Genomic DNA, 24765 nt, shown 5'->3' with positions numbered 1-24765 from the left:
CAGACAGATATACTTTTATATGTATGTATGTATAATATATATATATTATATATAATCTGATATATATATATATATATATATATATAATAATTATTTTTTTTTTTTTTTTATTTATATATAAAATATATTTACTATATATATTCTTTATATGTCAGCTATTATATAGAATACACACATATATATATGTGTGTGTGTGTGTGTGTGTGTAGTGTCAGTGTGTGGTGTTTTGTGTGTGTGTATGTGTGTTTTGGTGTTTGTGTGTGTGTGTGTGTGTGTGTGTGTGTGTGTGTTTGGGTGTGTGTGTGTGTGTGTGTATGTTGTGTGGTGGTGTGTGTGTGTGTGGGGGGGGTGTGTGGTGTTTGTGTGGTATTTGACTGTGTGTGTGTATGTGTATAGTGTGTATGTTGTTGTGTATTTGACTGTGTGTGTATGTGTCCCGTGTGTATGTTTGTTGTGTGTGTGCTTGTGTGTGTGTGTGTGTGTGTGTGGTGTGTGTGTGTGTTGTGTGTGTGTGTGTATGTTTGTGTGTTGTGACTGTGTGACTGGGGAGAGTGTGTGTGTGTGGGTGGTGTGTATGTGTGAGTGTGTGGGTTTGTATGTTTGTGTGTGGTGTGTGTGTGTGTGTGTGTGTGTGTGTGTGGGTGTGGTGTGGGTAGGTTTGGTGGTGTGAGGGTGGTGACTGTGTGTGTGTTGGTGTGGGATGTGTGGTGTGTGTTGGGTTTGTATGTTTGTGTGTGTGTTTGATGGGTGTTGTGTGTGTTGCGTGTGGTGTGTGGTGTGCGTATGTCTCTGTGTGTGTGTGGGTGTGTGTGTGTGTGTGCGTGCGTGCGTGCGTGCGTGTGTGTGTGTGTTTGTGTCTGTCTGTGTGTACAAGCGTGTGCACGTTTTTGTGACATGACACAACTGTGTATAATGTCATGGGTATGACACAGGTATTACAAGGAGTGTGATTTATGAGAACATTACCACATGTCCCCATTTTTCAAAAAGCTTATAAACCATACAGAATGAGTTTTTTTTTTGAGAAAGTAAAAATGCACAAAGTTTCCTGTAAGGGGTAGTGTTAGGGGTAGGGTTGGTGAAGGGCCATAGAATATACAGTTTGTACAGTATAAAAACCATTACACCTATGGGATGTCCCCACTTTTCACAAAAACAAACATATAGTGTGTGTGTGTGTGTGTGTGTGTATAGTGAGTGTGTGTGAGTGTGCATGTGGATGTGCTTTTGTGTGTCTTTATTGGTGTCTTGATTGCGTGGTATGAATCATGTTCAGTAAGCGGTCTAGTGTGTGGATCAGTCCCCCGCCGCGGTCCTAACGGTAACAGTTACGGAGTGAAACCGCTCCCTGTGTAAGTCTGACTGGAGGGATTGGGGAGCGTAAGCAGATTAAGGTGGCAGGACCTGGTGGGACGTGGTGTTTTCTCTGGTTCTCTCTCTAGTAATCCTCCGCAGACGCAGCGCTTGAGAGGTGTGCTGCGGGGTCAAGAGCACTGAACCGTGGGCACAGAGTCACGACAGCGCGCCTTTAAGCTGGAGTGTGGGATGTTGTGTGCAAATTTGCTTTGAGAACCAAACTAATCGAGCAGCCTGTGTTCATCTATAACTGTCTGGATGAGAGAGAGATTCTGCTTTAGAACATTGATTTTGAATCTTGTGAATCAATTACCCTGAAAAAAACTATACATTTTTTAAAGGTAAGTGGTTGCAAACTATTTATTTTTAGCTACATTTCATAAAAAAATGTTGAAAGTTAGTCAACTAAATTTGTTTATTTAAAAGTAGCTAAAATAAATTGATTGCAACCACTTAGCTTAAAAAATTATTTTTTTCAGTGTAGAATCGTTAGAAGACAGAAACTCGATTCATATATAAATACGTTTTCTTGCAGCCCTAGTTTTGACGCCATGGCAACAACTCCTCCTCTTCTCTAATGCTGTGCAACATGGCCCCGCCCTCTTTGTTGCATGTTCCCGGGGGCGGGGTTTATCAGGGTTTGTGATGTCACAGACCCAGGAAGTAGCTTGTTGTAGTCCCTATGAGCCGTTTTTTTAGGCATTAAATTGCCATAATTTTAAAAAACCCTTCACTCCGTTTGCATTGAACTTTCAGCGTCTTAACTTTGCAGATATTGTTTATGCTCAAACAGCAACATTACACACTAACTAACGTAAAAAAAAAAGTGAAATCGCAATCACCCACCCCTTTAATAATATGCATGTCTGCACTATGTTTGTGCTGGAAGCTCCTGACACCAAGACGAATTTCTTGTGTGTGTAAACTCTTTCTGATTCTGAATCAGTCACTTACGATGTTCATCAGCGTCAGGACGTAGTTCTGCACGTGCTCTTTGCCGTGGAAGCGCACGACCGAATCGTCCACCGCGAGCAGCACCTCAATGTTGAAGTCGTCTTTCTTGGCGTGTCTGCGTTTGCGTTCCGTCTCTGACAGCTTCTCCTCCAGTGCGCTGAGAGCGTTGGGCAGCTCGGCGATACCAAACTCTGTGACTGAACACACGAGAGATTTACTGCGATGCAAACAATGTGTTTCTGCTTCAGTAATGGCAGACTGCTTCCAAAAACTGCTGCATGCAACAAATGAGACACATTCACAGCCGCATCTAGTCCTGATTACAGAAAAGTTCGTCAACCTAAACATCTTGAGCTGCAAACAGAAACCGGTCTGCTCTTAAGTGTTATGAAAAAGTTATTATTTGTTATGAAAAAGTTATTTTTGATTTTTTTAAGTGGATTTATGCTTTATTTGTGGAGATTTACTAGTTATTTTTTCGTAGTCTTTAAATATTGTTTATTTTGTATTTTAGAGAATGTAATTTTGGATTAAACTGCTGATCAGTTTTAAGTTTCTATCATTGATTTGTTTTGGCTTTAAAAATATAAAAAATTGATTTGATTATTTTACCCAATATTTTTGTGCACCAGTGTTAATTTAGTGTAACAGAGCTACTATTATAGTTTTTATTAATATTTGAATTTGTTTTTATTTTTATGTTTTCTATTTTCATTTTTAAGTTATTTAATTGTGTTTTTTGCCTTTTTTTTAATTTTTTTATATATGTCAATATGTTTTTTTTTTATTAATTTTATTTCGGTTTTAGTTTTAGTTATTTTAGTCCATCAAGTTAAATCTTATTTTAGTTCCACTGAGATAATATTATAGCTTTTATTAATATATTTGTATCAGTTTTTATTTTTAGATTTTCCATTTTCATTTAAATTTTAGTTATAAAGTACATCAAGTTAAACTCCTTTTTATTTTAGCATACTATTTTTATCATATTATTTTAGTTTTAGTTTAGTTTTCATTTTCATTTAATTTTAGTTAATGTTGTAATAATTTGTTGTTTTTGTCATTTTTATTTTTTAAAATATTTTTATTTCAGTTTTAGTTTGAGTTATTTTAGTACACCAAGTTAAACTTTTAATTTTAGTTAATTTTGTAATTTAATTTGTTTTTTTTATTTCATTTAACACTTATTTAAAGTGATCTTTTTTTAAATGGTTTTAGTTCTAGTTAACTACAGTATAATTCCCCTGGTGTGCACTGTGTATATTTATGCCTCTAAGCCAGCAGCTGACTAGGTTTATTTAACATTTATTAATATTTTGCATGAAGAGTTCAGTATGCAGAGCCAAAACTATAATAACAGAAATAAAAATGATCAAATCAAACCTCTAAATGCATAACTAAAGGTCAGAAATCTCAGACACCAGAAGGTCGGGCACAAATTCTATTTCAGCAAAAGAAAGGTACAGCCGAGGTAAATATCATAATGAAGAAAAGCTGAGACCTCTGGCACATCTCTCCATAAAACTCTCTGGATTCCTCTGATACAGGTGTGGAGCATTAAAGCACCATACAGCTATAAAACTACAGAGTTTTGCCATATGTTATGATTATTAGTGTTCTTTCAGGCTGCATTATGGCATCACCAAACTCTATTTCATATTGCATCTAACAGACATCTTTCATAAGTTCTTCCTCGTCTTGTAGCGCTCTGTATTTCCCCCGTGTTTCTTCATCGCTCCTGTGTGAATCTGTTATAAAGCACTCGTGTCCTACATGGAAACATCTATCGCAGGATAAACAACACTTCTTCTATTTCATATCACTTGCATCATTGTCCAAATGAAGGTACATGGGACAGCGAGACATGGATTCTCAATCAATTATTAATGCACAGAAGCTTTCACGGGAAACGAAACCCAGACAAAGTGAAGGTGTCTGAGTGTCATTAAGAAACAGTGGAAGTGCTGAAGCAACAATCTTTTTGAAAGTTTTGAAAAAAAAAAAAAAAAAAAAAGTTTTAAGGAGGTAGTTTCATGGCATACTTTGAATTATAACCACAGCACATAAAAAAAAGAATACAATACGGTGATCGTTTTGTTCGATATTATTTTTTTTTTTTTTTTTTTGAAGTATGTTTTTTTTGTTAAAGATGGATTTATTTGATTTGATGTAAAGTAAAGTTTGTGAAATATTATTACAATTCAAAACAGCTTTTTTTAGGTGAATATGTGTTAAACTGTATAATTTATTTCTGTGATGTGCAGCTGTACTTTTCAGCATCATTACTCCAGTCTTTCAGTGTCACATGATCTTCAGAAATCATTCTAATATGATGATTTGCTGCTCAAGAAACATTTCTGATTATTATCAATGTTGAAAACAGTTGTGCTGCACAATTATTTTTGTGGAAACCGTGATACAATTTATTTTTCAGGATTCACAGATGAATAGAAAGTTCAAAAGAACAGCATTCATTTGAAATAGAAATTTTTTGCAACATTATAAATATCTTTAATGTCACTTTTTATCAATTGAATGCATCCGTGCATTGGTGTATAAATCTCTTAAAAAAATAATAATAATAATTACTGACGCCAGACTTTTAAAAGGTTGTGTATACAATATATCAAAATACTATGGTATTTGCATCACTGTAGCATGGTATGTATCAAAAAAAAATAATAATAACCAGGCATGCCGTTCATGATCTGTCAGGCCAGTGAAAGATCGTTTGATTTTCTCTATTGGTTTCACAGAGTTTTTGGAGCGGACGTAACCTGTGGAAGCAGATGCTCTGCAGAAGTGGAGCAGAATTTACGGCACCATCGAGGTGCTTTTATAGTAAAAGATCTTTGACTTCCTCCAGTGATTCCACAACAGCTTCCAAAGTTCCTGCTTCAGCAGCTTTTGAGTTCAGCACTTCAATAATGTGCATTTAAATTCACAGAGAGGCTCTCAGAGCCTTCACTTTATTCACAGAGCAATAAATCTGAATCTTCTGTGCACAGGCTTGCTTTATTTCAATTTTGTATGTCAATAAAGATGTGACACAGACTGATGAAATGCCCACAATTCAGAGTCTAAGCTCAGATGAAAAAAATTTTTTTTTATTGATGTATAGGTCAGAATAAACAGTCACATCTTTCATGCAGTAACTCTCAGATACGTCCAGGTCATATTTAAACGTTAAACATAATAAGTTAGGTTAAATGGAAATCACAATATGGAAAATTTAACTGAAACGTCTGTTATAAGTATTTTAAAATTATTATAATATTATACAATCTTATAATATTTAAGTATATTTTTAAAAAGTAAAATATTTGGTATTATAATTTTAAAATGGTACTGTAAAATAAAATTATTACTGTTCTTAAAGGCAATTTTTTTATTCCAATTTAGTAATAATAGTAAAATTAATAGCAAAATTACAAGTAATAAAATTAATAAATATATTTTAAAATATTTTTTATTCTAATTTAGTAACAATAATAGTAATTATTTTAATATTAATAATTACTAATATATAATTAATAATTTACTATTGTTCTTAAATACATTTATTTTTATTTAGTAATAGTTCTTATACTGATTTTTATTTATTATTTATAATAATACATTTAATTTTTATTCATTTGTTATTCATCTAATTATATTATATTATTTATTTATTTATTATTACTATTACTTTTCATTATTAAGTCACATTGCTGTATTATAATTAAAATTTTTGTCCAAATTCTGCAGCCCGAAAAACACTAAGAACCTGGAGCTTTTTAAAATCAGAATCACAATTTTAAAATTTAATAAATAAAAAAAATCAAATAAAATTGCAATTTAATTTTTCAGAGCCTCTGCTTTACCTTCATTGTGGAGGTCATCTCGCCTCTGATCCTTGTCCCTTTTGATGGCCGACCTTCGGTAGACCACATGGACACGACCTTTGACCTCCACCTCCTGCTGGCCTTTCTCCAGCGGCTCGATGAAGAACTCTTCATCATCCGTGCGAATCAAGCCGGCCTGAAACCACACAGAGATCCAACAGACAAACACAGACGATCAGAAACAAAGCATGTTAAATGAGCATTCGCTTTGACATTTAAGATTCAGTTTCAGAAAGCAGGACTGTCTTAACACAATTTATGAACGAGAGCAGGACCAAAATGATTAGCCTCCCATCTGTCTCTCTCCGAGTCAATATGACACACTGATTTTACAGTTTCTGATGAGAACATCAGCACCGCTTGCCTGAGCAAACCTCGCTGGGGCTGCTGTGACGAGGGTGTTCCGAGCGGTTGCTAGGGTGTTTAGGATGGTTGCTAGGGAGTTCTGGGTGGTCGCCTTTAATCAAAATTAAAACTGAACTCATGATATGGAAGAATGAAAATGAAGAAATTAAGACAGCAATAAAAACTAGTATTGTAATTGTACTGTATTGATATTGTACTGTAAAAATCATTACTATTATGAACAATAGTTTTTATTTTTAAATTTGAAACAGTGAAATATAAATAGTAACATTAGTATTTCTTATTTTGTTTAAATTTCTTCTTTAGTCAATAATAATAACATAGCAAACGTTTATTTAAAATAATACAATACTAATTACTACGAACAATAATAATAATATTATAATTATTATTATTTATAAACAAGCAAAGCAAAACCTGGACATTTAAAAAAAACTTATTATTATTATTATTATATTATTTTATTATTTATTACAATTATCATTAAAAAAAATCATTATTATATTATCCTGGACATTTAAAAAAAACACTTATTATTATTATTATTATTATTATTATTATTATTATTATTATTATTAAACAAGTATTATTATAATTATTATTATTATTTATTATTAAACAATATTATTTTAATTTTTATTTTTATTTATATTATTATTATAGACAGAATATTAGACGTATATTTTATAAACAAGCACAAAGCAAAACCTGAACATTATCACTATTATATTATTATTATTATTATTATTATTATTATTATTAAACAAGCAAAACAAAACAAGCAAAACAAAACCTGGACGTTTAAAAAAAATCACTTATTATTATTATTATTATTATTATTATTATTATTATTATTATTATTATTATTTAATTATTATTATTATTTTTATTAAAAACCTGGACATTAAAAAAAAAAAAAATCACAATCTTAATCAGAAAATTCACACTAAGATTTTCCACCTCTCCACAACACACATAAATTGAGAAACTGTGGTCAGGAATGAGTTACAACGCAAAGCTTAATGTTTCGAGAAAGAATCTAACCAAGCCAAAACCAACAAACAGTGACACCAGTAACCAAAAAATGACTTCGTGTAGAGACTCAGCTGAACACTTGACGAGGACAGAACCTTTCCTTTTTGTTTAAATACCATCAAACTGTCATTTCAGGCTGAACGCAGCCAAAAAAGGCCAAGAAACCGCAACAAGAAAAGCATCCGCAAGCTTTTTTGGCAGGGATGCTATAAATACACTTTCAGCAATCCAGACCACAGTGGACTGTGTTTAGCCTGCACTTGACCAACAGGACAAACACCTCCTACCTGTGACTTCAAACTTCGTATACTTGTATTATATGCTTAACGTCAGCAGAGAACGAGAGATGCTCGATGATAGCTGTTTAGAAGGGGGTCGAAATTGTTCAGTGGCCAGAAAACACCAAGAACTGAGGCTAAAGCTCTTCTGCGGCTCAGGAAATTGAACTCAGTGTTTGGACAGACGTTTGATCAGTGGATGGAGCTCTTACCTGAACAAAGGCAGAACGAAGCACTTTCATCTGGAACACAAAGACCATATGTGGACCATTATGTAGGCCAGAAAACACAAAACCCAAACGGTCATTATTTATAATTATTGTAATCTCTGCTGCCGTTACGGCTCTTTCAGAGGAGCAGCGGACTCATTTGACATCAGCAAAGCATTCGGATTTGGTTGAAGGATGTGGGATTTTTTCAAAAGTCAACTTACATAAGATTCTCACAAAAGAGTAAAAGGTGAAGGACTCTTTTCACACCAGACAGTAAACCAGAACACCCTGGCAAGAATCCTGAAAACCACAGCAGTGAGTTTTGCATGAAAAAACATCACTTAAATTTACTTCAGAACATGAAAATATCTAGTTAAAGCCTGCAGAAACCCACAAGTTCAAGTTCAGATTGTGAGGTCACCACCTGTCCATCATTTTCCATCTCCTGTGCACCCGAGTCCTTCTTGACAATATGACTGAAAAAGCAAACTTGACGCCTCTTTAAGCACGAACATACACTACATTCCACATATAAGCTCCACCGTCTTTGAAGCTGGATATTTATAATATAGCGAGACGCCATACGGCCGCGAGCATTTCACACACGCAAGCTAGAAGAATCACACACAGGGTTTAACCCTGACAGTCAGTCTTCAGGCACATGAACATGCATTTAGGAGTTTTATAGTAAATTTAGCAAATTTACACTGCCAAAGTCAGCACAGAAGCACGTATGAAAAGGAATTTATATGGTTTAATGCATGCTCAGAGGTGGCATAAATGCAGTTTCTCAACAGGTTGCTGAGGTGGGTCTAAGCAGGCTTAATTTAGTCTAGCTTTTGTGCAGCATTGTGCTTTTACACTGAATTTTGAGCTGGCACAGAGCAGCCTTAACTTGGTTTTGTAAAGACACCTTAGATTTAAATATCTGTTTGCAAACAGCAGGTTTTGTGTAAATTTAGAAATTAAAATGCTATTAAGAGCTTTTTCTCCACAACACTGTCTAAAAGTGTAAAAACAGCTGAAGATGGTCAAATTGGAGCAAAAATGAAACAATTAATAACATTTCAGTATGCAAATGGATGTAAAAAAAACAGATTAATTGGAATTGAAAGATTTCTGTCATTGTGAGTCAAAGGAAGTTTCTTAAAAAGTATAATGTAAATAGATGCACGTCAAAGACTGCAATATAAAGTTCAAATGGAGCGAGTAAGTAAAGTGTTCTCAGCTGAATTAATTGCAGAAACATAATAATTAAAGTTTAAAACAAACCAGAGGAGTATCTTGCAAGCACAATGAAAACAGCAATGCAAATACAGTGAAATAAATGCACAAGACTTGTTCTTTATATACAAAATACTATATCTGGGAAACTGAGTCTGTGAAATCAAACATCTGAATCCGTTTCTCAGAGATATGAGTTACTGAAGAAGAAGGTGCAATACTGTAAAACAGAGCTGGTTTTTCTAAAAACTGCTTGACAAACAAAAAAACAAAGAGAAGGCAAGCATCCAGTGGTGAGAAAACCCCGAAATCCTTCTTTATTGTCACACCACAGCAAAACATGCAATTTGAGGGAGATTGTCTGCTAACCTATAATTTGTAGTCAGGAGCTCGGCCTTCTGTTTGAAGTAAACAATTCTAAGAGCCAAGCATTTGGACAATGATACGTTTCGATATATATTTTTTGAAAAATATTAATACTTTTATCCAGAAAGGTGCATTAAATTGATCAAAGTGACAGTAAAGACATTTGGGTCATTCCGTGTCATCTCAAACAGAGGTCCCCGGCTCACATTTTTGAATTTGCTAATATTTTTTCTAAAGAAAGATAAACATGTATAGTGACGAAAGCCAAAATATTAAATGTCGTGGATGAATATTTACTGAGTTATCCACTATTTTGTAAAGCGGGGTCAAAATGGCAATTTCCACCTGAGATTCAGAACCAAATTACAGGGGGTTAAAAATTACTTCAGAAAGAAGGCAGCATCATCATGTTATTTTTACACAGAGATTGGTAGCTCTATTAGTAAAATCTGCTGATTTTAGCTGTCTTTGTTGCATTATGTGCCAATGGTGACCATTCAAAAATGGGGAAAGAGCACTTTTCAAGTTTTTTTCCCAAAGTTTGCAGGCCTGTAACTCCGAAAGTATTAATGATATCTTAATGCCCTTTTAGATATTAGATCTTGACAAACTTCCCTTTTGGCACCTGTATTTTTAAGGCTCTATATGTTACAGTTCCAGATATATTATAGTTTTAATATGGCTCCAGGAGTAAATCGTTAAATTGCACATTTTCAGTGGTCAAAAACCAAATGTGGGTCACTCTGAAAAAAATATGATACTTCTATCTTAAAGAGGAAAGTCTGATGAACAAATAATATTAAAACTAGACATGTATCTCAGTTTAAAAAAACTGACCCTTATGACTGGTTTTGTGGTCCAGGGTCACATATTTGCGAAACTGTAACAAAACTTTCAGAACATTATGTAGTACATTCCCTCTCAATCCAGCATGAACCTGTAGTCAGTGTAAACTAACAGATGTGTCGCTTGCATGACACTTTCTAAGGGAATATTGTGATCCATCACTGATTCAGGAACACAGAGCAGCATCAGCTGTCACTGCAGACGGAAAACATGTCGTACATCACGTGGAGAGATTCACACTAATTAACGCAGATCACAGCGAGCGCTGACGGACACGGAGATAATGCTCTCACACTACGACTTCATCTATCACAATCCCATCCGTCAACACACCAGGAGTAACTAATGTTACACATCACCACAGCGCTCTCTACACTCCTCAAAATAAACAGGCCTCATATCTGGTGTAATATCAGCCTTCACACGGGGCTCCGGTTCACAGGAATAGCTTCTGTCATCATTTACTCACTCTCATGCCGTTCCAAACCTGTGACTTTAGACATCAAGTTGCATAAACGATGACAGAATGTTAATTTTTGATTGAGCCCTTTTTGTAATTTCTCCAGGTCTGTGTTTTAAAAGATCTTGTGCATCAGTTTTCCCGGCAGGTCATGTGTCTGTGTCTATGATGGAAACTAGATCTAACTAACTAAACCACAAGTCATTTTTTGGTTATTTCCTATTCGAAATGAACCGAAAACTGTTATTATGATGCTTAGGTTCGCGAGTCATTTTTCTTCATTACTTACAATTTTACAACAATAGCCAGGTGGTATATAAAGACAGTTTTAAGAAAGAAGAGAAGAAAAAATGTTAAAAAAAAATTAATTAAAACAACAAATAAAGAATCAAATTACCAAAAAATAAAAAATCAGATTAAGAATTTCAAAATTTAAAATAGTGGTTTATCCCTAGACACAAGTCTGTTTACAGATTCATTGTTCAAATAATGACCTGTAAATAAAAATGTCTGATTCACAAAATCATTCTTATGAACCATTTTTAGTCAGCCAAAAGAGTTCACAAGCATTTACACATGAGTTAGCAGATTGAATCATATCTAAAGTGTTTGATCAGATTCACTCAATGAATCGTTCTGAGCAGTTCACAATAGACTCCCTCACTAAACCAATTGATTCCAAATGAACCGGAAACCGTTATTGCAATGCCGATAATTGTGAGATTCAAGTATGTTTTATACACATCCGCTTTAAATAGATAACCTTTCATCAGAAATGCAGGATAATGAAGTCTGGCTCCTTCTTGTCAGTGCTGAATCTTAAAAACAAGACATCTCGCTTCTGTGAGGACCGTGTAAACATAAGTGCAAGCTAGTGACAGCACTACCAATTTTCCCAGAATTCAGGGAGGTCTGACTGAATCTAGCAACCGCAAAGATCTTGGACGCAGAGATAGAACAGATACGCTTTCACAGCATTCCATATCGCCATGCATATCCTCAACTGGATTTGCTGTGGGTTTTCCATGGAGACAAGCTAAAGTTAGAGACCGAGGTAGTCCAGAGATTGACAGAAACTGACAGCTGTCACATTTGGTGTTAAAGGCCGCTTTCACACGTGCACAGCAAACTTTTAAAACATGCACGCTCTGTGCATCTGGGTGAGCATTCATTGCTGTCTGCATGTTGATTTATTCTGTGAACCGTATGAATCTGCAGTCTGCAGTTCGTAGGGTGGGGGACGCTCTTCGACACGCAGGCCTTGCGAGCGAAGATGTGCCGGTGTTGATGTTGGCGCGCTCTCAATCACATGCTCGGCAGCTGATGTATCTTTACTGTGACAGGCGTGCTTCCTCTCCCGACTGATCCGCGCCACACCAATGACCTCATAGGCTTGAAGCGGACACCCTACTATTCATAAAACCTCGAGGATGTGCTTTCAAATGAGCGATTACAGTTATCACAGCCCATGCTGACAGCAGCTGTCTGTGCATTTCTGCAGGGTGCGTCTAGAAGCACAAGTACCTCCACCAGCGACTGTGTGTCTGATAACTCACTGGTTGGAGGTAGATAAAGCAGAACGAACTTTCAAATAACATCCTCTGCACTGCATAAGAGCTCTAATGTAGGGGCTTTTTGTGTCCATCGATGCGCTCTATCAGTATTGTCATATTCACTGGATCCTGTAAGTCAGCTAGAATGAAGTTGGGTTTTGACAGACTGTGGATAAGAGCAACCAAGCAGATCGATATCAGCCTGTGAACATCCCGCTGTGCAGTTGTCAGAAACAATCAGATTATATGTACGTGACATTATTTTTAATCAAAAGCGTTTTCATGCATCTTGCATTTGAAATGCAAGGCCTGAAACACACCGCAGTTACTGCCACAGCATTGCGTTAATACTGCTTCAAACAAGCTTGTTTTGCAAAAGGTTGCCATAAATTGGCCTACAGTGCTTTTAACAGTACTTTCTTCTGAATTTAGCATGCAGTGCACAGTACGAATAGCCTCAGCACCAGAACTCTACATGCAGTACTACTAACTGACATAAATATGCATCATTTGAATGCTGCAGATGTGAGATAAAGTGTGATAAAGTTACATGTGAGTGCCATAGAGCGGTTATCCATTCACAAAACATCATAAACAACCACATGTTATGTTTGCAACCCATTATTCTTTGACGTAACTGTTGAATCAGAAGCATTTTCATGCATCTTGCATTTGAGGCCTAATATATACAGAAAAGTATGTGAAATACAAATGCATATATAGCTTTGCGACAACAATTTTGTGAGAGACATTTGGACCACCTCACTTGTGAGCCATAGAATGGTTCTCCATGCACAGAATGTCAGAAACAACCAGATTTTATGTTTGCAACTAAGGTGCCATTAATCTTTAATCAGATGCAATTTAATGCATCTTGCGTTTGCAGTGTAAGGCCTAAAATATACAGAAAACCATGTGAAATCTAAATGCATCTAGCTATTCGACATGCGAAACGTCAAACTGCAAGTCATTAAGCAACAAAAGCATACATCACATTCTCAGCTTTTGTCAATATAGTGTGCATTAGCGTGCATTTTAATCCGTTTTCTCTTTCAGCTCAAATACTGACATGGTGAAGCAACAGAAGAGAATCTTACTGAGCAAGTTAGTTAAAGTTGTTTAAATTGTTGACCTGTTTGAATGGCACACACATTTGAAGGAAACTCTATCACCACCTTGAGACCTGTGACTGTCACAGCAATGCATTATTTTATGTTGCATCATACAAGCATTGCAGAAGTTTGCTTTTCACCAGTATGAATAGCCTCAGCACCAAAACTCTACTTGCAGTGCTTCCAACTCAATCTGAAATAAATGTGTTGTTTGCATGCAGCAGACACAAGATGTGTGAGAAAGACTTCAGAGAGACATTTGGACCACCTCACACATGAGTCTGCCAGAGTTTCAGCTTTCATGATCATGTCTGGCACGCTTCAGTGATTCAGTGCCACCTTAAATGATGTCTGTTTCACCATTTAAGCCATTACCATTGCAGCTGCTAAATGAGACTATAATTATATTTCATCCTTGTTTACATCAATATGCAGTGAGCACACTGTATGCCAAAACTGACACATTTCAGAGTACAAGATGCTGAGTTTTCTGTTTGTATTCAGTCATTTTCATTTCTGCAATCTTCCCAAAGTGGGTCTCCAAAGGTTTAAGGTCCAATAAAGAATGTGGAAAGTCTAATTTTGTCAGGTTTCTCATCAATAGAAACATGATTTGCAGGAACTGAGCAGACGGTATGTTTTGATTCGAATCTAACTTCTTTTTCAAACTTTACTGATGTACTCTGATGAAAAAACCCTGTGCTAAATTTAGAATGACATTACATTGTCATGTTCCATTTATTTCATTACAAATAGTTCAAACGCATTTCTGAAATCCAGTCTGGCTTCAAAATGTCTGCAAATCTGCATGGTGAAAATATAATAAAGATCACAGTTTTAATGCAACTTCCAGTTCATTAATCATGCTTCATGCATAAGGTCAAGAAAAGCGCTTTGCATTATGGGATACAGTTTCAATAGACTGTTGCATATGCACATAAAGACAAATCTTGCAAGGTGCATTCTACTGTATGCACACTGTAAATGTGCATAAGGTATACTGTAGAAATAGTATAGCATCATAAACTGTGACTGCATTTGCTCACTGATAATTGCAGTTTGCAAAATCATTAATGCTGCACAAATAAACACTTCTGCTGCAGCTGGAGTCTGTCACTTTCATTTTCCCGTCCCTTAACGATATTTTCTTGAAGAGCACAGAATGTCTGTTGTGCTCGGTTCTGTCCGGGACAGCGGCGCAGGAGACAGCGCGGCCCTGACAGTGATTACTTAAGTGAGTAATCAGTGTGGCCGTAATGAATGATCTCATTGTGTGTGTAAACGTGCTGGAGGAACAGAGCCGCTCTGTGCTGCTCCTCGCGGAAATCACTGCTGCTGAGGGGAGTATTGAGTTGCACTGAAAAAGCAAAGCTGCCTCCTAAAGCTCTTTGATTAAACTAATAACAGTGGAGTCCTGACACAGAAGCGCTGGGTGTGTGTCGAGCAGTCACAACAACGATGCACATGCATATACTGTACATATAAGCTCATTTATGCCATGGAAATAAAATACTTTTGTTTCACAGTTTGGGACTTTTTTCCCCAGGAATTTTAAGTTTGCATCTCACGCGTCTTATTTTTCCCTAAAATTCTTAGTTTATATGTAGCAATATTTACATGTTTCCTCTGAATTCTGAGTTTACGGTATATCTCGCAATTCTTTTTATCTTTTCTCTCTCCAGAATTCTGAGTTTACATCTCGGAATTCTGATGTTTTTTGGAATTCTGAGTTTTTAAGTTACAATTCAAAGTTTATATCTCACAATTCTGACATTTTTTCTCTAAATTCTGAGTTTGCATATTGTAATTTTGACTTTTTTTCCTCAGAATTCTAAGTTTTTGCAATTCTGATTTTTTTTCCCTCTGAATTCTGAGTAACATCTCGAAATACTGTCATTTTCTCCAGAACTCTGAGGTTACATCATGAAATTCTGACTTTTTTTACTCTGAATTCAGGGTGAATTAATTTCTCGCAATTCTGACATTTTAGCTTACAATTCAGAGTTTATATCTTGCAATTATGACTTTTTTTCTCTGAATTCTGAATTAACATCTCCAAATTCTGATGTTTATCTCCAGAATTCTGGGTTTATATTTTGAAATTCTGACTTTTTTCTCTAAATCCTTAGCTTACGTCTCACAATTTTTTTATTCGGAGGTAGAAATAAGTTTCCATATGTGACCCTGGACCACAAAACCCGTCATAAGGGTCAATTTCTCGAAATAGAGATGTATAGATCATCTGAAATCTCAATAAATAATCTCTCCATTGATGTGTGGTTTGTTAGGAGGACAATATTTGTCTGAGATACAACTATTTGAAAATCTGGAATCTGAGGGAGCAAAAAAATCTAAATATTGAGAAAATCATCTTTAAAGTTGTTCAAATGAAGTTCTTAGCAATGCATTATTACTAATCAAAAAAATAAGTTTTGATATATTTACTGTAGGAAATTTACTAATATCTTCATGGAAACATGATCTTTACTTAATATCCTAATGATTTTTGGCATAAAAGAAAAATCGATCATTTTGACCCATACAATGTTTTTTTTTGTTTGGTTTTTTTGGCTATTGCTTAAAATATACCTCAGTGACTTAAGACATATATATACAAACATGTCACATAAGAGTGAGTTGCAAGACCCGCAGCTGCTTTCTTGCAGTCTGTGGTTTGATTTGAGACCGCGCACTGAGGACTGACCACTATCAAGGGTCTAATTACTCAGGTTTAAAGGGTCAGAAGGGTCAACTGAATCCATGTGTGTTTAAGGGAGATATAGGAAGGTTTGAGTCTGAACAAATCCTCGAGTTTCCATAAGAGAACAAAACAAGGCAGAACTCTTCTTGTTCTAGTCAGGACAGGATGTTGACCTGTTGCACAGCCCTGATTATGTTCCAGCTGCCAATTAATGAATCCTGTCATACTCTGGGTAAATCTGTGTACTGCGAACCCCTGGATAAGGACTTGAGGGGGGACAGGCAGACATTATGTAGCTTGACAAACCAGGAAAGTGAAAGTATGGTCAGAGCTGGTGGGCATGTGAATATTACGTAAGAGCTGGAAGGACTGGAATCTACAGCCCTTGACAGTTGAAACATGTCCAGAGGGAACGTGATAATCAGTAAACTCAGATTCATACACAGTTTGAGTCATTATAATGAAATGCATGTGTGTGAAAGCTGTGTGTGTATCGCGAAACACGGTCAGCTGCAAACCTGGCATCTTCATGCAATATGAGCGATTAGAATTTGATGCCCCAAAATAATACTTTCCAAATTTGGAGCCCTCCTGTGCTGTGCATGCCTAAAAACTCTTATCTTATGTTTAAAGAGCAGCCGATGGACAAAAAAGCAACTGGTGGCCAAAAATTAAGGCGAGACCGTTTTTTCATGCACTGTTCAATTTTTAGATATAGGGCTTTCGGATTTTCATAAGACTGTATGTTGTTTCAGACTAGAGGAATATACAGTATATAGACCCAAAATGCACTCTGAAGTGTTTATTTTAATGCATTTATCTATTCGTGTCTGTAGATTTCAATTACAACACAAAAAAAGAGTTTTTAAAAGTTTTTTCTCCACTTCAGCAGCACGTACATACACTAAAACTTAGGGTTTTATTCCTGTTTATCTCCTGAAGGTTTTTACTGTGGGTTTGTTCATATTTCATTTGACCTGGTTTATGTAACATTTTACTTCTAAAAACATGGTAAGGATATATTAATCCTGGCTATTGACAGTATTTTCTGATTTATGTGGTGATAAAAAGGGAAATACAAAATCCGCTCTGTAAAAACCTGTCAAGAAAAAAAAAATTTGAATCAGGATTAAAATGTTAAGATTTGCAAATAAGATATGCAAATTAGTGCATATTTAATTTAAATGTTGCCTGATTTGCATATGTAAACATAACATTTCAAATGGGGCAGTATGGTGGGTGACTGATTGATTGATTGATTGATTGATTGATTGATCCTATTCACCTGTGTCTTGACTTTAAACATGGTGTCATCTATTTATGCACTCTATGTTTGCATTTCACCGATTGTTGAGAATGCACCATTTTTTCGACAAAGCTGCACACACTTATGCTGGCTGAGGTTGACTCAGGTTGACTGGTTACTCACCAGCCCATCACAGTTACTGATGGCCACCGAGGCCCTCGGCACGTCCGTTACATCTCCGGTAAACACGCAGTCTCCCAGGATCCGCTCTTTGGCCTGTTCCTCAAAATCCTCCTGCCACTGAACAAAAGCTCCAGGGGCCACGAGTCTCCTGTTGGCCCTCAGGCGCAAGTGCAGCTCTTTTCCAAACACAGTGACGTTGAAGAACAGCTGTTGCGTGTTCAGGGCTGTGGTGTGAGGCGTAACGGGGACGCCGCGGGGGACCCGTTTCCGGCCGGTTGGTGACGCTCTCGAGGAAAGCACGTGAGAAACGAACCGGCCGCGAGCATCTGTGCTGAATGGGACAATCAGACCGAATTCACTCAACTTACCGGAGAGATTCCCTAACAAAAGCAAACAGAACAGAAGAGTGCATTAAAATCCTGTATAGTAATATATATATATATATATATATATATATATATATATATTTATACTATATGAAGCAAATTGCATGCACAATATATAATACATAAAGGCTACATAATTAATGAATGTGTTGTGCATGCATATTGTATTTTATATATAGAGAGAGAGAGGCTATATAATGAAATATGCATGCTCAATATATATACTGTATATATACATATATTGTATTTTATATATAGAGAGAGAGAGGCTATATAATGAAATATTATAACTATTAATTTGCACAATATAATGCAATATGCATTTAAAAACAAATAATTACAATAATAAGTATGAATATTATGGGCAATTGGGGGAAAAACTTGCCCCTGAATTTAACTGTTTAAAAAGAGACATATGAATGGACATGCATGCAAAAAAAAAATTTTCGCATGTAAAAAAAACTCAGTAAAATTGTATGGAAACCCCCTATCTGCAGACAGAATGGCAACAATTTTTGACGACCTTAATTCCTATTGCAGTTGTTTTTTTAAAAGTGTTTTTAACCCTTTTTTTATTGTTTAATGTTTTTAATTTTAAAACTAAGATAAAATGATATAATCATATTATATTAGCTTGTGTTACCATGAGATTTTGCAGCATGTCTAATAAGAGGTTGATATCGTACAGTACATGATTAGATAAATATAATCCATAGCTGTGGCAGTGAGAAGCCAATGCACGAGACTTTTTCTGAGAGAAAAAGAGAGGGGTCTTCTGGAAGTACACTGGAAACTTTCCTCCTGGACGCGGGTCATTAGGAACAGTGTGTTGGAGAAAGTTGCGCGGAACTGCGGAGCATTGTCTCTCTAACTCCAGACTGACGGACTGCACCGAGAGTTTCTGCAGAGTTCTGATGGACTGAAGTGGACTGGACTCAGATGGGACAACCCATCACTGAGAGCTCATGACGACAGCTCGAGCAGAGGGGGAAAAAGAGAAGACCGCCTGAAGCTCCACACGTGGAAAAATGGGTCTTTAATGGTTAAATGTGCTTTTAATCAGAGGGAATGCAATGGTTAAAAGTAGTCCAGTGCGCTGGAAAGTCTCTGTGGCGCTCTTGTTGGACACGTTCGCGCATTTATACTTTAAAAACACACTGGTGGGAAAAAGGCAAAATTCGAGTCATTTAAAGGGATAGTTGAACAAAAAACGAAATTTCTGTCATCATTTATGCACCCTTAGTTTTCATAAAAGCAGTCACTAAAACAGTCCATGTGACTTATGCACTGCATTTCACGTCACAGATTTTAATATTCAATATTTGTATGTATGTATGTATATAAATAAAATTATTTAAGACTTTGAAGTGCATATATATATATATATATATATATATATATATATATATATATGAAAAAAGAATGGAAAATATTTCAAAAATAAATTAAAATCGATTTTTTTTTTAACTGTAAGACAAACAGTTCATAAATTTGGCTTATCCAACAATTATAAATAAATAAGATAATTTTTTTAAAAGTTTGCAAATTTGATTGCAGTATTACTTTAGCACTTTGACTGAATGCACATGTGAGAAAATAGCTTATCTTAAATTTATTTATTTTGGGGGGGGGGGGTTAAATGAATATTTACAATATGAATGTGGGATCAGAAATAGTTTCAAATCTATTTGAAGTGCAGCGCCCCCTACTGGACGAGGAGGCAGGTGCGCCATTGCTGCTAGTTAGCTTAAAAGTCACAATCTTCAAGAGCAAGTCGCCAAGTCCAAATGATGGTTGAAATCAGTCAGTTCTCAAGAACGATCCAGCAACTCTCATGTCCACTTGTTAGAGCTCTTTCTTTCACATACTGTACAATCAGCTGATGACCAGCAGCTGCCCAGCTGAGCTCATCCCCTGATCTCACACACTATTGGCTGATAATAGACAATCATCCACTATACGGCCTTGTGGAGCAGATCCTGGAAGTTTTTAGCATGATTCAGGCGTGACTCAGATGTGAACTGGTCTTGTTAAAGCACACGAGTGCAACAGAATCATCTTGTTCCAGCTGTATCTGAGTCACATGCAGCCTTTTATAATGCTTGTGTAGTCCAGCACAAACAGTTCAGAAAGCTTCATCGTTTGGTTTTATGTTAGTCATTCATTAAAGGGACAGTTCAGCCAAAATGAACATTTTATCATCATTTACTGACCTTCATGTCATTTCCATCTCATGCTATTTTTTTTTTCCGGCACTTTTGCATACAAAATTCAAACTGCAAAGCACCAGATCAGTAGCACTACAAATCTGATACTTTATGGTGTTTATAATGGTACTTATGATACTTAATGTGTGCTTCAGCTGCTTCTGGTGTCAAATCTAGAATGATTATGATCAAGTAAAGGTCAGAATAACTGCAGTAATATCTCCAGATGAACTCTTACTGGACTGAAGCAGCTCAGCTTTACTTGATTCTCCATCAATCATGTTTTAGAGTCTCAAATCTGATCCACAGGAGCTTTTGAGGAGCGTTTGTTTCCAGAAGCTTTAACTTTCAACTGTTCCTCAGCGGAGGAATGATCTTCACAAGCCTCCAGAACATCTCACATCTTCTGAGGAGCCTTTATTTCTTCATCTCTCAATCACTGCATTATATGTTTTTTGGTGTCTGTTTTTTATTATTTTTTAATATATATGTAATCAATGGAGTAATGGTTGGTATATTATTGTTATTCATAAAAAAATATATATTATGTATTTTGTCTAAAGATTCGATCGACTGTTCAGTTAAAATAAAAAGATATTCTGAGTATCATTTCATGTGTCAGGCTTTAGGGACAAAGTAAAATACCACAGAAGTGATTCTGCTTCGTGAGAGTGTAAATGATGCTCATTTGTCCCTCGTGAGTTTACTGTGATTCAGGCTTTCAGATGAGCTCAGACATGAGCAAACGTCCAGCCTTCGTCTGGTTCATTGTGTCACCAACAAATGAAATTGCAAAAATAATGACTGTTTTCAAACCAATTTCCCTAAACTCTCCCCCTTCTGTCATTGGTCGTTAAACACATAGTCCCGCCCCCTAACTCATGCCATTGTTTGATCCAGAAGTTGACATGTGACCCGCTCAAACAATTTAAACATCTAAAAAAAGACATATTTCAACTATTCTTTGATTTAGAAATCTGACAGTCCACTGTCTATAAGCAGCACAGATTGTTTACTGCCATTATTCTGAAGTGCATTTTTTAGTCACAGCATGAAAACTGATTCAGACAGAGCCAATATAAAGAGGAAAATGACAGCAAGGAATAACATTTACAGAACAAAAGATCACATATGAACATGTAATGACAAAATTTCAAAGCCTTAATCAATCATGAATCATAGAAAAATGATAGTTAAAAGCCTTATTTCATTCAATTGTCCCATAGTGGGTGATAAAAGCTCTTAATGCTGCTGAGCTGAGCTTTATCTATCAATCATTCAGTCCTTAACGCTGTGAAGCATTCAGAGGACATCAGGCCTGAACCACCTTCACATTTCATTGATTTTTTAAACCCACTTCAACTTTCAAACAGAGCTTTGTTAAAGAGAGATTTCACCCAAACTGATGTAAAGTCAGCGGGATCCAAAACAACATCGAATGCCATTCATTTTCACTGCATGGATACAAAAAGACAGCATCTTCTCGTTGTTATTATGTTATTGATATTTGTCATTTGTTTAATTTGATTAGATGAAATTTAAGAAGGTTAAACGAAAAAAAAAAAATCAATATTCACCCACTATTCAGATTTGGCATCAACAAACATGAGTTTTCAGAAATACTTCAGTCTATAAACATGTTTTCACTGACCTCAGAAAGATTGAAGTATTATTTTAAAAGTTAGGCAATGTGCAACTTAAGAGAGTTGAACAGAAAGATATTTACACAATTTTCAATAAAAGCAAGCATGTTGGTAATTAGGCACATGCAAACCAGCTGATATTATATTTTTGATATGTGTAAAAAACAAATAAACTGTTACTGTAGTCTTGTAGTTAATATGTTTTTTGTTTTTTTTACAAGTACTACAACAGAACTAAGCTTATTGTTATATATAGTAAGTATGGTTAATATGGTTTTACATTTTAATTAAAATAGTTACTTTATTATTATTGTTTTTATTATTACTTTTAATAATAATAATAATTAATTAAAGTAACCAAGATTAATACAACCTTTTTTATTAAATATATAAATATCACATTTATTTATTTGTTTGTTTATCAATGCATATCAATATTAAAAATACCAAATTTAAACCAAATTACAGCACATTAGTAAAACCACACAAATACAGACATACAATACATGCTGATCAAATATCATTTATTAATCCTGATTTTAGTTTTGATATGTGTAAGCTATAAACATGGACCAACCATAGCTTTATGTAAATTTTTTATGAAATTCTAAATAAATGCATTTTTTATTTTAATTATATTAAAAATAATTTATTATACATTCTATTTTTAGTATACTGTGTGCAGCTAAATCTACCAAATAATGTAAGTTGGAGTTAATTATAAAGAGTTAGGCACACAAACGGCAGATTTCCTGAAAATGACTCTGACAGCATGACATGCAAATTCATTATGCTAATGAAGCTAAAGTGACACTTACATTTTAAGTTAGTTATTTTAAGTTTCACTAATAAGTGGCAGATCGCTGGTGCTGTAAGTGAGCCTCCGTGTTCCTACAGAACATTTAAATTATTTTTGTAGTGGGATAAATCAAAGCCAGAGATGATGTGTGCTGATGCAGGATGAATATGGTTCTCTGATGTCAAGGTGTGACAGCTGAAGCTTTAATTAGCAGCGCAGAAGCTTTCGCCGTCGTGGTCTGCGAGGGGAAGCGTGGAGTTCAGCGCTGGTCTCCTCTCAATGCAGCTCTTTGTTTGGCCTCTTCTTCACGTCTCTCTGAAGCGCCGGCTCCGGTTTCAGCTCCGAGAGGATCTCAGAGGATCTGGAAGGCATCGTCTCGTCCACAGCGGCTCTCAGAAGAGCTTATCTGCAGATGCAGTCAGATACAGCAGGCCACACTCTCAACGGCAGCACTACTGCACATTTACTCCTTCCCGGAACATATTAGAGGAACACGTTAGTTCTTAGAAAGATAAAAGTGTGTTCTTGGTGTGAACGTGACATTTTCCATCCCGATTCTATCTGCTGAACTTCAGCCAGACTGGACTCTCCTCTGCAGCGTCTGGCACCGAAACCCAGCAAATCTGCTGCTCTCTGGTTTCATTTTCATTCATCTAAGAGGCTCACGGTGTGATAAACCTCCGAACAACTTCCGTACCTGCGGATGAGCCTGAGAGCAAGCAGAGATCTGGAGTATCAGTGTTTCTAAGCATGTGGAGGAGAAGGAGGGATGTGTTCTCCTCCTGAGCTCCTCAGATGAAGTTCATCCGCGTGCAGGACGGGAAACTACTGAGGAATCAGCACTAATACACATTTTTACATTTTTTAGAATCAGAACTGTTAAAAATAATTGTATTTTATGGGTAGTTTTATTCAACTCAACTTTTGCTTACAAATGACTATATTTCTTGCTTAAAATGAACCCAAAATAGGTCAGAAATTAGCATTTATTAATATGTTCAATAGATTAACATTTACTAAATTGAATAAATAATGAAATATAACAATTTTTGAAACTGCTTAAATGTTCACTTTTTAATCGTTGCTGCCTCTAGTAATTATGTGTCTGACTTTTAATTTACAACCTATTTTGTGTTCATTTTAAGCCAGCCATATAGTAATTTTTAAACAATAGTTGGGTTAAATAAAACAAACCAGAAGGGTTTCTGCCAATCTCTGGGTTTGTTCATATTTCAGCAAGCACTGGGTTGTTTTGAACCCGGAAGATTTTAGAGTGTAGATAGAAATGATTTTATAAAGCAGTTCTCATGTGGATTCAGGACTTAAAACAATTCTAAAGTGATTGTGCAAATGTACACTCAACTAGTTTGACACCAGCAACAAAAAAGGGTTTTTTCTACACTTTTAAAAGTGTTTATTTAGCTGTTCTAACTACATGATTATATGGTTTATTGGATTGAATCATTTGCATTGTCCTCTTGCCCTGCACCAGTTGAGAAGCATCGATCTAGAACACCACAATCGTTGAGAAGGTGTTTTGTCATTGGCTGAATCAGCACATCCTCATCTAAACCGCTCTGAACATGTTTACATGACTTTATGTGTATCAGCAAATATTTACAAACCCCAAAGCTGCAGCAGGACCCGAGACATTAGTCTCATGTTCGCATGGCAGCAGGACTTCCTCTGAAACCATCACATCCTTTACAGTATGTCAGCGAGTTACTGAAAGCAATACTTTTTCCATGCAAGAAATGTTGCTACTACCAGGCATCTTAAGAAATCACATTTGTCTCTGAGACGGAAGCATGCACAAAATAAATGCCAAATGAGTTGCAATGTTTTGTCAAAGATTGCAAGATTGAACTTGAGATGTTTCTGAAGAAAGTGGTGCTTACCTGCCATGATGTTGTGCGGTTGCCAGGTTGTTTCTTGTATTATCTTAAGTCAAGAA

The 24765-nt window shown here is 35.8% G+C and overlaps 1 protein-coding gene across 1 annotated transcript in view; it reads right to left on the bottom strand.

Annotated features, from left to right (window-relative positions):
- LOC109108423 (A disintegrin and metalloproteinase with thrombospondin motifs 14-like) overlaps nt 1-24507 on the bottom strand; it is a 28864-nt gene extending 4357 nt beyond the window's left edge. The window contains exons 1-6 of the mRNA XM_042734866.1: nt 24437-24507; nt 18909-19091; nt 18806-18825; nt 17777-18156; nt 6174-6330; nt 2311-2507 (exon numbers count right to left, since the gene is read on the bottom strand). Of these exons, the coding sequence (XP_042590800.1) occupies nt 2311-2507; nt 6174-6330; nt 17777-18156; nt 18806-18825; nt 18909-19091; nt 24437-24507 (1008 nt within the window). The remainder of the gene's footprint in view (nt 1-2310; nt 2508-6173; nt 6331-17776; nt 18157-18805; nt 18826-18908; nt 19092-24436) is intronic.
- Nucleotides 24508-24765: the final 258 nt, after the last annotated feature.

This window comes from Cyprinus carpio, chromosome B12, assembly GCF_018340385.1.
Source record: "Cyprinus carpio isolate SPL01 chromosome B12, ASM1834038v1, whole genome shotgun sequence".
In the NCBI taxonomy this organism is placed as follows: Eukaryota; Metazoa; Chordata; class Actinopteri; order Cypriniformes; family Cyprinidae; genus Cyprinus; species Cyprinus carpio.
The sequence above is the reverse complement of the archived record's forward strand: the minus strand, read 5'-3'. Positions and strand labels throughout refer to the sequence as shown.